The sequence below is a fragment of the Clupea harengus genome, chromosome 15, assembly GCF_900700415.2.
Source record: "Clupea harengus chromosome 15, Ch_v2.0.2, whole genome shotgun sequence".
In the NCBI taxonomy this organism is placed as follows: Eukaryota; Metazoa; Chordata; class Actinopteri; order Clupeiformes; family Clupeidae; genus Clupea; species Clupea harengus.
Window position 1 is genome coordinate 18,998,881 of NC_045166.1, and position 15,573 is coordinate 19,014,453.

At 41.6% G+C, this 15,573-nt stretch overlaps 1 protein-coding gene across 1 annotated transcript; it reads left to right on the forward strand.

Moving 5' to 3' along the window:
- The first annotated feature begins 4,721 nt into the window (after positions 1-4,721).
- On the forward strand, positions 4,722-6,358 carry LOC116223809 (trace amine-associated receptor 13c-like). Its single transcript, XM_031581839.2, has one exon. The coding sequence runs from the start codon at positions 5,327-5,329 to the stop codon at positions 6,323-6,325; it is 999 nt and encodes a 332-aa protein (XP_031437699.1). The 5' UTR covers positions 4,722-5,326; the 3' UTR covers positions 6,326-6,358.
- The last annotated feature ends 9,215 nt before the right edge of the window (positions 6,359-15,573 follow it).

A 15,573-nucleotide genomic window follows, 5' to 3' on the forward strand; every position in this document is an offset into this window, starting at 1 on the left:
CAAGATAGGAATTTCCCAACATAATTAATACTTTGTGCTTAAAGCTGTGTTGAATGATCAGTGCAACTATAATACTCATTGTGTAATCATTCTTAACTTGAAACTCTTCTTTAAGTGGTTTTGGCAAGTGACTAATTATCTAAATGGTGTTTCTTATAACATTGACCACTTAGTTCCTATGGCTCAACTGGTAGAGAAAGTTCCTATTGACAGTTTCAGGTAGCACACGTACTGATAGAAAATCTTTCCCATGCCATAGGCTTAGTTGCTTTGGATAAAAGCACTGAACCAACTAAATACATGTAACACAGTATCCTATTAAAGTATCCATCTATCTACTTCCAGTGGCACTTGCTCTTGACTGCTTTGCCTCATAGCTTGGCGACTTGGCCTTTTTGAGCAGAGCATCACTGAAGCCTTCCATGTGACAGACAGTCCCCTTTGCAGCCATGCTCACCTTTCTTGTCACCAAAGCGCTTATCATGTCAGTGCTCAGGGTTGCTCTGTATTGGGTCTTGTTTTTGGTAACGAGACTGAAAATCGTCATCCGACGTCATGATTGTTTTATACCTGCAAGACTGGTCGGTTGACTGGCTGCAATAGCAGGAATTATTTGCTACGTTAGCAGTCTGTAGTCAAACACCTTTGCAATGGTCACTTTGCCCCAACAGAGCGATTCAAAGTTAGAACAGTCTCCGTGGCGTTTGAGTTAACGTTACTGCAGCGAAATTAGCCTACTACTCCATCAGTTATTCACACCGTAGCCGTCTCGTAACCAGGCTAATTACATCGTATGCTAGCTACTAACTTTTTATACAAATGTATCTGAAGGATATACCCCTTGAAATGCATCATCTCGTTAAGTTACCGAACACATGTTTTAACGTTGTATATGCTAACATTACGGTCACATTTATGTGCTTGATTATTACTTCCCCACTTCCCATTGTACCTCAGCAATGCAATACGCCTCGGTGGATAATAAAGTAGCAGTGTAGTAGTGTCAGTGAATGTTGAGTGAGTGAGAGTACTATTTCGGGTCCGGGAGGGTCACAGAACCACAGGCACAAGGTCGTAGCATCTTGTCTAATCTGAGGGATGTAGTTTAAATAAATGTACGGTATAGGTTTGTATCGATCGATTTTTTTTGCGTAGTTTCAGCTGGCATTTCGTACCTGCATATTTTGACTAAGAATTGCATGGTTGGTACACAAAATGCGTGCAGGTTGGCAGGTCTGCAAATCCGGCCCGACAAGCGATTTTATCCGGCCCGCCGGCTCCTCAGAATTTTGCAGAAAGTTCCATTGATTTGAATGGGCCACCCCAATGTTTACCGCTGCCATTGGCAACGGGTTTTGTGCTTCTTATTCACGTCTTTCATATCATTCCACAAGTAGTCCAGTCATTTAACGTAATGGAAACTGAATTGAAGTCAGCGAGTAATGCGTTGCTACGCAACTCCTGGAACTTTAAAGTAGGGCTGCACGATTAATTGAATTTTAATCGCGATCACGATTTTGGCTGCCACAATTAAATGAGGATGATCGTCTGCGATTAAAATGCGTGCTCGAAAACCGTTATTCTGTCTCTTCCGGGTTTATAAGATACCTTGAAATCGACCGAGTGATGGTCATTTTTCAAGGTAGCATTGATGCAGCCTTGAAGCTGCCTATTATCCATACAACTGTGCGCCAGCTCCCTCCGGCAACTGCAAATTGTAAATAAAGATGGCGGACCAAACTCCGCTGACAGCTGTGTTTTGTATGTAAATAATTCCTTGTTTTCTCGCTTAGATTTGTTTTAAAGTTACAGAGAAATAGACACTGTACCATCCGATAACACCGTTTATGTAACCAGCAATAATGGTTGATGTGATTTTGCGAGGCGTCAGTCTGATTGGTCCAGATTTGACAGGAGAGTCTCATATTCAGGACGACCGTTTACATTTCATTTACATTTAGTCATTTAGCAGACGCTTTGGTCCAAAGCGACGTACAAGGGAGAGAATAGTCAAGCTACGAGCAATAGAACCTGGTGTAACAATAAATACTACTTTACATAAGAAATATAAGCTACCGTTTACCAAACTCCGTTACGTAGCTACATATGCCATGTGTTTGTATGGTGAAGACTGATATTTAATGACAAAGTAGGTAACATAGCTAGCTACTAGCTAGCTTTAGATTCCTGCGCTAGCAAGAAGCCTTTGCTTGCCAACTGTTGTAGCTAGCTCTTGCTGCTGAGTTTTCAAAGTTGACTTTTAATGTTTCAATGTAATTTATTCCATGATCAGGGTGTTTTTACTGCTTTCAACACTGCTAGCTACAACAGTAAGCAAGCAAAGGCTTCTTGCTAGCGCAGGAATCTTCTGAGGCAGTCAGCGGAGCTCTAGAATCTTAGCTAGATCAGCAAGCTAGCAGCTAAACAATACAATGTAATAACATGAGAGGACAAGCCACGTTTGCAATTACAAGGGCTAACTGTAAGAATGATGAACAAATTCAATAAAATGATCTTTGTGACTGATATTACTGTTGTTTACTGTGTAGTGCTCAACACTTCATACTAGCAGCAAGCTTAAAGCTAGCTAGGAGCCATGTTACCTACTGGCAGATCAACGTCAACTGTTGAACAGGGGGGCGTGGCCGGAGCGAGATCAGCGCAGACGTGACAGTGGTTTCAGTGGTTTTGTTTTTTAATTAATGTTTGTTCATCATTGCGATCGTTGTTGTGTTTTTTGAAAGAATGCAGGCCAAAATACAGGGGAATTTGGGCGATTTTTATGCACAAAATGATAGAATGAATAATCGTGATAAATAATCGTGATCTCAATTTTGATCAAAATGATCGCGATTATGATTTTGGCCATAATCGTGCAGCCTTACTTTAAAGATCTATCTGCATAAAGAACAATTTTTTCTTAGCGGAAGTCACGAAATGGCAACAAAATCATTCAAAATAGGTATTTTGGAGGAATGTCTTCTATCGTTTTGAAAAGGAACCGAATAATAATTGGGATTATGTATAGTCAAGGCAAAAGTTTCAGTGCGTATTCTGTGGCTCTCGACGAGAGTACTGACATAAATGATAATGCTTAGCTCGTGATTTTTTTCCGCGGTGTCAACAACCAGTTTGAAGTGACAGAGGAATTACTTTGTCTAAAAACAATGCAAGGCCGTACCACAGCCAAGGATGTATTTGAGCAACTGTTTGACGCAATGGAGCATGCTGGTCTGTCATTGAAGTCGCTCCGAGGAATAACAACATAGTTGTTTGTTTGACTTTTTTTTTGCTTAGATTTTTTTTAAGTTACCGAGAAATAGACACTGTGCAATGTAAAAACCCCGTTATTGTAACTGAAAAATACGTCTGAGGGTATTTGCGAGGTGTCTGAGCCAGCTATCTAATGGGATTATGTATAGTCCAGCGGTCATTATCTGAAAATAAATCTAGCTGCGTGTCAAACGCAAACATTTCAGTGTGTATTCTGTAGCTCTGGACGAGAGTACTGACAAATGATAATACTTAGCTCGCAATTTTTTCCGCAGTGTTAACAACCAGTTTGAAGTGACAGCGGAATTACTTTGTGTAAAAACAATGCAAGGCCGTACCACAGCTAAGGATGTATTTGAGCAACTACAGTATGTGACGCAATTGAGCATGCTGATCTGTCATGGAAGTCGCTCCAAGGAATAACAACAGACGGCACACCATCAACGATCAGCATATCAGACTATTCATTTTAGATCACTTTAGATGGAAAGATGCTGTATTTTGACAGACAAATGAAATTATACACTTGAAATATATCTATTATAAATACATTTATTTTATAAAAATAAAAGAATTCTGATTTGTGCTGAAACTTTATTCAGTTTTCTGCTTTGTTTTACTTGTCTACTTGTTACGCACTATACAAAAGTGGTGCAGAACAGCATTTGCTTTGAAATGTGCATGTATGAAGGAAAATATAGATGCAGTTGTCGATGAAGACATTATCCTACTATACCTGCTGTATATGTATAAGTCATGGGCTATCAATGAGACAAAGTGACCAAAAAATGCAACTATAACAAACACCTTTATCCAAAGAGCATCTTGCTTTGCCCAGGAATTAACCCAGGTCAGCTACTTGCTATTCAACAATACCAACCATTGTATCACTGATCACACTTGGTAAATTTGCCACACTCAAAAGTGGTATCTACAGTATTGTGAGAGGCAAGCCAACAGATCAACAAATCTGGCCCCCTACTGACCAGACTGGACGCTCATAGGCCCCCAGGTAATTTGAGTTTGAGACCCCTGGTCTAAACTGTTAGAGCTGTGAAAACATTAATGCTCCTAATGAAAACAAATACTTTAATTTAATTTTCCAATCTCCGTATACATTTAAAGAGGCTTGTAAATGAATTAATGAAAGCTCAGAGTATCAGTTAGGAAGCCCTACATAGTTTAAACTCATTATGAATATTTTCGATCACCAGTTGCAAGGATACAATGGTAGACTGAGGAAGTTTGACAATACCAATGGAATGAGGGGAGGTGGTATAAGGAGAATGTACTACTCCAGATCCCAGTGTGTTGCATTGGTGTTACAATCGGTTATAATAATCATGAGCACGGTAGCGAAGGGAGAGCGTGGTCACCCCACCCGGACTCGAACCCGGGTCTACAGGGTGCCAAACATGCGCTCTGACCGCCACACCAAAGAGCCCGGCTCAATGGCATGACAGCCAGAGCACATATACACCTGTAGGGCGATCACATTATTACAAGCACACAACACCCAAACAAATTAAATCACTATCAGATAGACACGTAATGAGTCCTGGCCTACTTAAAACATCATGCGTATGCCAGGAGACAGCAGCTTCCTGAATAACCTTTGCACTTATTTGCTATAAATTTGCTATAAAGTTAATGGGAAAATCAGTAAAAATGTGAAAACATTACATTTTTAGAATGTTTTGCATAGCCCACACATTTCAGACATTTTAACATAGATAGATTTTTTTAAATCACTTTCAGACACATGAGGATTACATCATGTGTTTGTGCCGGTTGGTGTTTGTTTTCATCTAATCCCCTAGTAATGAAGGTCATCAACCTCTGGAAATCTAAATTTACACTGTGTAGGATATAAATATGATCAGCAACTTCAGAGCTTCCTACTCTCCATCTCTAGGACTGCAGCCCTGAGACGTCCTCCATTCCTCACAATCAGGTTTCAACACGACAGTCTCGCTGCGGCTGCTCCATCAGGAACTCTATGGAGGGATTTTCTTTTTCATGATCAGCTACTGTTAAACATCTCACTAGACCAATGAATGTGAGCACTGTGGATGAACTGATATTTTGCTCCAATGTCACATGTCAAGATGTTCAGCGGACGCCTTTTGCTGTATTTCTTTATGTCTTCAGGACAGCAGGGATCATTCTGACTGTGTGTGGAAACTTCCTTGTGATCATCTCCATCTCACACTTCAAGCAGCTCCACACTCCAACAAACTTCTTAATTCTTTCTCTTGCTACAGCTGACATGATGGTTGGAGTGACTGTTTTACCGATACAATTAATACATAGTGATTTATGTATGCAGATTAACTATGTACTTTGCTATTTGTATCTAATGTGTTCTTCTCATTTTACCTTTCTATCTATTTATAATGTTTCTTTAATTTCTTTGGATCGCCTGTATGCTTTAAGCTACCCATTCCAGTACTCAAACAAGGTGACATTCAATCTTATATCCACAGTTGTCTGCTTGAATTGGTTAACCTCCTTTGGTTATAACCTGGCTGTTATATATTTTAATGGACCTGGCACTGTGTTGTGTTTTGGGGAATGCAACATAGTAGAAAGTGGACTTTGGGCAAGCATAGACCTTTTCTTTGTCTTTATCTTGCCATGTTCTGTCATACTTCTCTCCTACATGAAATTATTTGTTATTGTTAGAAAACATGCTAAAAGCATTAACCTTGCGAGAGGGAAACACACCTCAGGGAATGCACAGAATGGAGAGTGTGCTCGAAAAGCTTCAGAAAGGAAAGCAGCTACCACACTTGGGATTCTGGTGATTGTATTTGTTGCATGTTTGTTGCCCTATTTCTTATGTGTGGTATTTAGTGATAGTATTCCAGGTACATTACTAATGCAGCTGCTTGAAGGGGCTGTGCTTATATTACTTCTGAACTCTGCGATAAATCCAATGATTTATGCTCTCTTTTACCCCTGGTTCCGAAAATGTGCAAAACACATTCTCACACTTTACATTTTCAATCCTGACTCCTCCTTGGCTAATGTATTTACAAAAAGTGGATGACAAAGTTATTGATACTTATTGATCCAATCTGGCTGATGTAATGATTTTTCGTTCAGTGTAGAATTAGTCCACATTTTTTAAACTCAGCAAGCCTTGTAAATATTAACGTATGAATGCTAAACCAGAATATCACTAATGAAGTACGGCATTGCTTAAATAAACTATGAATATTTTCAATATTAACATGCTTGTAGTATCCTCTACCTGTCAATTATTTCTTTTTAATCTATTATGGAATTAACTGAATGGGTGTATTTTAGTGACCTAAGACTTCTTAAAGTGTATTGCTTAGTGATACACAACTGATAGTAATGCACTAACCATGAGTGTTATAACAGATGTGTTATGATGAATTCAGTTATGTGCACAATCACTCCTTACAGGCAATTCTCGCCACTCTGATGCCATTTTAATAAAGATACCTTCAGGCAGCTATTTCAGGCATACAAGATCAGGCTCCTATCTAAATGAAAGGGGAGAGACCTGTAACTCCACATAGGATGGTCAAACAGACCTTAAACGTGAATGTGCTTAATTTAAAAAGGGCAATGATCTCATAAGCCTTTGACGTATGACATAATGATAATGGGCAAATAGGGCGACTTCAAAGGGAGGCATGGGCGCGGGAAGGGGGATGCTGGAGCACCCCCTATTGACAAGGGGTGGAATACACACTATGTTGCCTATTTTACCATAACTAGTAAGCTATCTGAACATTTGTTTCAAAATTTGAGCATTATATGATAACATGTCTGTCTGGATGGATGGGCAGTGTATAGCATGCGGCACCATGACCATGTGAATGCATACAAATGTCACAAATTATGTCTGCGGAGTGCGTGCAGCATCGTGAAGGACAGCTCCCATCCCAGCCACAGACTGTTTGCCCTCCTCCCCTTGGGGAGGCGCTACAGGGCCCTCCGTTCCCGGACCAGCAGGGTCAGGAACAGCTTCTACCCTGCGGCTGTCACCCTGCTGAACTCTGCACCACGGTGATAGCCACCCTGGCTAACCCCTCACATACACACATACGCTGCACTCTTCTGCTTTTTGCACTTCTGGTTAGATGCTAACTGCATTTCGTTGTCTCAGTACTTGTACTCTGTGCAATGACAATACAGTTGAATCTAATCTAATCTAATCTAATCAAATGAAATGTGTCCACAGACATAGGCTATACAGTATGATCATTTATTTATTGACCCTTAAGAACACTAAAGTGAAGAAACAATACTGCCTCAATAGGCTATTGGCCTAAGCAATAGTGGCAAGTATAGGCCTACTTTGAACTGAACCTTTCCACTGAAACTTTAAATAGTAAGATTAAAACAAAGTGCAAATGTAAAAAAAAAAAAAAAAGAGTAATCTTTCTGGCATTTAGTCCAGTGCTTCTGTGGCTTTCAGTGGTTCTTTAATGTACTTTCAGAATATAACTCTCAGAATATAAGTGTTAATCCTTTCTTTTCAATGTTTGTCCATATATTAAAGCAATAATGATGAAAAAAACATTTTTTTCATATGATCAATTATAAAGTTGCCATTACACTAGACACTTTTCAGTCCTCCTGATGTGGTTGGGCATATTTTTCCAGCCTGGTCTCAATCAGCCGTCGTACATATGTATACGAACATTTTTAACATACAAATTCGTATCAATACTTACGAAATAAAGTGACATTTTGAACATACAAATTCGTAGTGATACATACAAAATAAATACGGACTGGCCGTTCCATGCAGGATATCTTTATAGGATCGATTTTATAGAAGAAGTTGGAAAGAATTAGATATCCTAATTGTTTGAACTACAAAGTAGACGTAGCCTAGGAAACTATTAATGATTACATCCAATAGCACCCTAGATAGCACGTTGAAGCGTGTATATCTGTAGTGATTACAGACTACAAAATAGGATAGGCTAATAACCCCGCATCTTACATTTTTTTTATTATTATTATTATAACAATATAAGAGAAAGACAAACTTACCTTAATTGACCTATCGCTAAGCCCCGCCCCCCTTAGTTACTGTTGCCAACTCGGAAAAACTATAGGAGCTGACTGGAATTCACAATGGCAGCTATCAGTGTCAAAATGATATCCCAAGAGGCTCTAGGCAACTTTTAAAGACAGAAGGACCTGATTTCGTCTAGAAGCCTTCAAAAGGGACTTCATTAAGCAATGGAGGGATATGTACAAAATGTAAAACTAGATATGATGGATGACAAGCTTAAATTGGAGGCGAGAATTTACAGATCACAATGCAAGAGGGAGAAGCCTCATCTCACGGTCATCACGATTGCAGATAACAACATCCCATACCAGCATTGTTCATGCACCGCAGGGAAAGATTAAATTAATTTACCTTCAGTTAATTTAACTCATCTGGAGAGTCACTGAGATGTAGACCTACGTTTATTAGTTTATTAACTAGCATTACCCTGTCCCTGACAGAGCAGTGTCCTAGCGTAGCTATGTCAGTTATCGGACAGTGTCAAACATCGGTCATTCTGTCAAACAATCGATATACTCAGTTTAATAATGGATTAACATGACAACGTGAATGTTTGCCGATAACAAACGCAGTCCGATAATTAACACCGTTACGATAACTGTCTAGCTAGCTAGCGCAGCTAGTAAATAGCTAACGTTAGCTAGTTTTAACCAGAGATAACTTGCCTAAGCCTAGCATAACATCAGTGGTGAAAGTAAGCCGATACTGTCAATGACAATAATGTGAATAATGAGTATGCCTATGATCGTGTAGGCTTAGTTGATTACTTTAGCAGAGGAAAATTTCAACATAACAAGTTCCATTTGGGAGACCCAGAGGTGAACTGTCCCCCGCGCCCCCTCCCCTTCCCCCTTCTCACACATGATCTGTGCACTACACCTTCTTAGCGAGCAGCGGTGCCTGCAGCTGCAGGGGGCGCCAATTTGTCAATTCCCCACATAGTGATATTATAGATAATAGAAAACCGCTTCACGGCCCAGATGATTTTTACATTTTTTTGTAAGTGCTTGTGCCGCCCCCCACGTGTCATGAAAAAGTGCCGCCCCGGGTGGCTGCCCTGTTCGCCCGTTCCCAAAACCGCCCCTGTCTCCACGTTAAGTTGGCCGCCCCTGTTTCTGTTAACTGTGGCTTTTTCATTTTACAAATGCACACATCTAACGTTGCATTTTTTTATCTGCAAGGTATGCAAATATAAATATATAAATACAAATACGGAAAGGAATAGGGTATTCGTTGAATTTACATAAAAGAGTCAGAGGGTGGCGTTGTCTGCGCAAGAAGACGTGCCATATCCTATGAAGAGGTTGGAAATAATTATATATCCTAATTGTTTGAACCAGTTTTGTTACTCCATCCAACAGCACCCCAGATAGCATGTTGAAACGTGTAAATCCATAATGATTACAAACTACAAAATAGGATAAGCTAATTGTAATGTTTAGTACTGATAGAATCAGGACTTGCATTATGAAATATCTGGCAACCGGAAACCAGTATAATGTACCATGCACGGCATGAAGAATAAAGCACTCAAGATCTCCCAGACATTGTGTATCCCGGATGATAATTTATAGGACAAGTACAAGTCAGAACACTAATAACCTTAGAATAGTTTTTCTTTTTTATATGGCAATGACAGTATGAGTGTTCTGATGGGCTAATGCGTAGTGATGCCACCCGCGTATTGCCCTCCTCACCGATCCATCCTGGCCTCCGACAATAATTTCAAAATGAGCAAAAGCGATTCAACTAATTATGCGTATTTCTTGTTCAATGACAATGTGATACAACATTTACCTACTAGATTACACACGATCTGAGCAAAGCTTTGTCTGGCAAATTATCGTCTGCACTCAGTTTGTAACCCTAACGGAAATACCAAATCTAAGTTTTAGTGAACTGCAAATTCCAGCGCCATTTCTTTAAACACCTTCCGAATAAACACTATACATCATGGGAAATGAAGTCAATGAAAACTCAATGTGAAATTAAGTCGATGGAAACAGCTCTGACGTACTTAAGTATGAAGTTGTAGTGCAGGTATTATGTTTCATTAAATGCTAATTATCCACTGTTGAAACAAATACATTCTTTAAGTTTTAAAGCTGCTTTTTCATTATTTTTTTTTTTTTATAATTATTTTTATTTAGTAAAAAGGTAACTGAAATTATGAAAGGGTACCAGGAATTACAATGACATTAAAGCTGCTATTTCAATGAGAGGCAGACGACTCAGTGCGATGAGCTGAAGTTAATTTCAATCTTGCAGAAATGCAATCTTTCTGCCAAAAATCAGTGCACCTACTTCTTTTTACTACAACTCTCCTATTCAGAGACCCCTTCATGAATACTTTGCCGTCTGCGGCAGGGCGTGGCATGGCCCTGACTGCTTGCCTGACTACACAGCACACTCAGGGTCACAGGCTTGACCCCACTAGGCCCTGACTGCTTGCCTTGACTACACAGCACACTCAAGGTCACAGGCATGACCCCACTAGGCCCAGACTGCCTGCCTGACTACCCAGCACCCTCTGGGCCTCAGCAGTGACCTCCCTTAGGCCCTGACTGCCTGCCAGGCTACCCAGCTCACTCAGGGTCACAGGCATGACCCCACTAGGCTCAGTAAGGCCTTTCTACCTGGCCTTACTTGACAGGACTCTCTGCCTGACCTTTCGTGACACTTGTTTTGCAAGGCTGCTCCATGTTCCAGTCCCCGTTGCGAATTTCCCTCTTTGTAATTATAATTGAGTTATTTGTTGAAAAATAAATAATTAATAAACAAACAATCTTTAAAGAACAAAACAATTGAGAAATGGTCCTCTAAATAACCTTACCAACATGCCAAACAAAAGAATACCAGGACTACAAAAATGTAGCAAAAAACTCTGCTAGTGTCTGCACCGTGTCCGCTGGATATCTGCTGGAAAGTTGCGGTGATTGACTGAATTCGCAGGGAATCGTTGAATTTGCGTTAATAGTTGCGATCGCAACATCGCGAAATCCTGGATGTCTGATGTTCACCACATCACTGCATTACAACCAGGGCTCGAAATTAACTTAATGGCTGGTAGATGAAGAAAATGACCAGCCAATCATATTTTTTTTATAATTAAACCTGGCATTTCAGACCTACTCTGACATTGTTTGACATAAACAACCTTTCTTTCTTTCTCATCCAAACTATAAACATTATTTAATTAACGTTTGCATGACCACAATTTATCAAAGCACATACAAGAGTTGGCTATTCAAAATATACTTCAGATTAATTCATTTAACCTCATAAGAAGCGTTTCATTAGGCCTACAAAATCTAAATTAAGCTTTAAAATGACACCTATATGATAGATAAATATTGTCCAACTAACAATATATCAACCTATTCTGAACAAATTGTCACAGAATGTTAGTTTAGTAGGCTACAATCCCATGGCTGGCCTGCACTGCGATGTAGCAGTAGGCCTAGGCTACACACTTGACCAGCCTTGAAAAGTCTATCTGAAGTAGGCCTAATCAACTCAACAGAGCTAGAAAAGTAGCCAGTAGCAGTACCCTGACAACTACCATGACACCGACGAACCACAGACGTGTCAGGGGGGTCAGGGGAGGCAGAGCCTCATATAAAATAAATATTAATATTTCTCTACTGATCTGTAAATGTAAATGTAATTTCTGCATGATTCCAATCATCTCCAGCGAGAGCCCACCGGTCGGGGTTATGCTTGTTCTGTCGTTGCTCTTCTTCTACACTTATATTTAGTACTGTCACCGTCAATGTATTTCAGCCACTGCCGTGGCTCCCCATTATCCGCAACGAGCTCCCTACTGCAACATTTCCGTGGTGTAGCTGTAGCTGCTGTTTTGACTGTTGTTTCTTCCTGCCTAGATGTTCTCTGCACCTTTGCTGAAGGTGATGCACCGGCAATGAATCGCCACATTATTTCAAGAAGTTTAGCTTTTGTTTATCTACGTTAACTTGCGTGTGGTCAACTAAGTCTGTTTCAACTTTTGATTCGCGCTCAAAATATTAGAACTTCCTAAACTTTGTATTCGCGGGCAAAATATCAGAACTTTGTATTCGTGCACAAATTGTTCCCTATCGCAGTTGGACTGCGATATAACACATGGGACATGACGTAGTCATGGGACCAATCGAAGACCTCTTTACTCACACCGGAAGGCTGAGATGCGTCCAATCACTCTCCTGAGCCCGCCCCCTCAGGAGCGCTTAAATAGTGATGAGGGAGACGCATCTGTCCTGTTCCAAAACTTCGCTTCGAAGTGTACCGCTCCAAGCGACTTCAACTTCTACGCTCTAAACTAGTTTACTATTTGTTCATGCGTGCTTTTACTCTGTCGAGTTGGTGAGTTTGGGTTCTCTTTTCCCCTCACTAGCTCTGAGTGCAGCGAGTTCGGCCTATACTCTAAAAGAAAGTCGAGTTGCTAGCTAGCTGGTTAGCTTTCTAGTTCTCTGACTAGCCTGCTAGCTTCCTGCTACCCAACGTGTTCCGTTGTGATAGTTCGTGCTAACTTTTCTTCTCATTTCAGAAAATGTCGAGGCAGGCGTACCCTGACTGCAGTCACGCCAAGGACAAGGGTGACCGACACCGCCGGTGCGTTGTCTGCCTGGGCAGGGAAGCGGCACTCAGCGGCGACCCCCCCGCCTGCGACATCTGTGCTAGCATGACGCTAGCCAGAGCCACGCCAGCGCCAACTGGGAAGATTCCCCCTGTTGGGCTGCGTGCCCCTTTGGCCTCGGGCAGCGTGGTGTCAGGCAGCCGCTCTGAATAAAGCCGTATACTGAACAAAGCGCTCATGACAATGAAGTTCAGAATGCTGACTCCCCGCCTGCTAGTTCAGTTCATAAAGCCAGGAGACTGGTTTATAACGATAGATCTAAAGGACGCTTATTTCCATGTTCCGATCCACCCCAGACATCAGGGATATCTGCGGTTTGCTTTCGGAGGAATGGCGTACCAGTTCTGCTATGGCGTCATTTTAGTGACAAAACGCGAGGAAACGTCTATTCGAGGGACTTTTAGGTTTTCGCAAGCGTGAATTTTGTCTGCGCACTAAATTTTAGCAGCTGCGAGAGGAAATTCAACAACTGTGAGCGCAGAGAGTGACATACGCTCTCGCGAAAACTTGATCTGCTCGCTCGAATTCATACTTTTGGCACTGTGTGGGCGGGAACAAAAGCAGGACGGGCTCTTCTCTGATTGGTCCTAATTTGACATAATAGACTCTACCTCAATGAAGGTCAGTCTCTCAAGAAAGAATAAAGGCCATCAGGTTGTGCGTAAATTAGGGCTGTCAGCGTTAACGCGTTAATCTATGCGATTAATGCGGCCGCGATTAACGCGATAAAATATTTTAACGCAGTTAACGCAACTTTAAAAAAAAAAGAAAAAATAACATATATATATTTTTTTTACTTTAGTTTAGTTAGGGCTGTGTAGGCTACGGTTAACTCGCCTTGCTCCTATATTGATGTCAGGTGAAAACTTATGAGTGAAACAATAATACACAAGAAACGAAACACAGCAAGTTACTATTAGATTCATTACACCAAGAATCAGAGCAACAACAGATAACAACACAGCTGGCTAATAAGTTCTAACGTCTGCCACCAACTGGGTAATGAATGAATGGTGTGCTAACGGTCACATATTAGAATGTAACGTATCTAAATAAATAATAATTACATTTTACGTTACAACGAACTAACACAGTTCATAGAATTTAAACATAGGTCACTTAAACATATTTATCACAGTGTGAGACAGCTAAGTCACTAGTCATTGTTTTGAGCGTGCAAGGAAAGCATAATTTAATAGAGGCTTACTAGACATGGCCGTTACTAACTCGTCACAGTTGTCAAAGTTACGGTCTGTCAACAGAAATAAATACAATAGTGTGTGCGTGCAGGGATGGATTACCGAACGGGCCTGAACGGGCCCAGGCCCAAGGGCCCCTGGAGCTCAGGGGGCCCTAAACCAGAGCCTCTGCGTGAAGTTGCTGTTATTAACTTTGCTTGCTGTCAATTGTTTTTAGACTTTGTATTTGTTAATATCAGAAGTGGCTTAAATGTATCTCTTATTTGTGGTTGGAAGCGGTGTATTTTGTTACACATCCTGACCAATGGTTTCATAATCCGTCCATGTGTGCGTGTCCATAGCAACAATAGACTACAACATGAAACATTAAATCACTCCAAGCAATATACATTTGCTGACCTAAATAAGTTTGTAAATTAGTTTTTACTTGAGGTTATTTCAATAATTGACAATTTTAAGCTTGGCCTACCATGTTATGGGAGCGATGAGGGACAGGTTGGGCTTGAAAAGGCGACGACCCCCCACTGGGCGTGGACACGTTAGGCCACCAGTGGCCAAACATGCATCTGTGCTCTTTTCCCCCAGTCCCTCTCCTCCAGCATGTGCTGAGCAAAATAATGGACGAGGGCAGAGAGTTACTGTTAGTGGCCTCCCACTGGCCCAATCGGCCATGGTTTGCGGATCTGAACAGAATGTCGGTGCAACCGTCTTGGGAGCTGCCTCTTCGGAGAGACTTCCTATCACAGGCGCATGGCACGATCTGGCATCCCCGGCCGGAGCTGTGGCAGCTCAGAGCTTGGCACCTGAAAGGAGCAGGCTCCTAGCTTCAGGTCTGTCAGACTCGGTGGTGGCTACGATACAGAGTGCTCGGGCGGTGTCGACCCGATCTCTTTATACGCTGAAGTGGCGCAGTTTCGAACAGTGGTGTGTCGCGCGTCACTGCGACCCCGTCTACTGCGCACTGGGCGTCATATTAGAATTCCGACAGCAGTTGTTTGATGAGGGGAAGGCTGCTCCCACCCTCAAAGTATACCTGGCGGCCAGCTCAGCCTGCCATGCAGGCATCAACGGTAAATCCCCAGGCAGCCATCCTCTAGCGTCACGCTTTATGGCTGGGGTGAGGCCTCTCCGAGTGCCTGACAGGCACCTTATACCCTCATGGGATCTGCTGGTAGTGTTACGTGCTCAAACAGGGCCTCTGTTCGAGCCCCTGGAGACAGTGGACATAAAATGTGTTTCATTGAAAACCGCGCTGTTACTGGCACTGGTGTCAGCAAAACGCGTTGGTGACATGCAAGCCCTGTCCGTCAGCCCGTCCGAGAGCCTTCAGTTCTCGATAGCTGGGGACAAAGTGGTTATGCGACCTAATGCTGCTTACACACCTAAAGTGGTGGCAACCC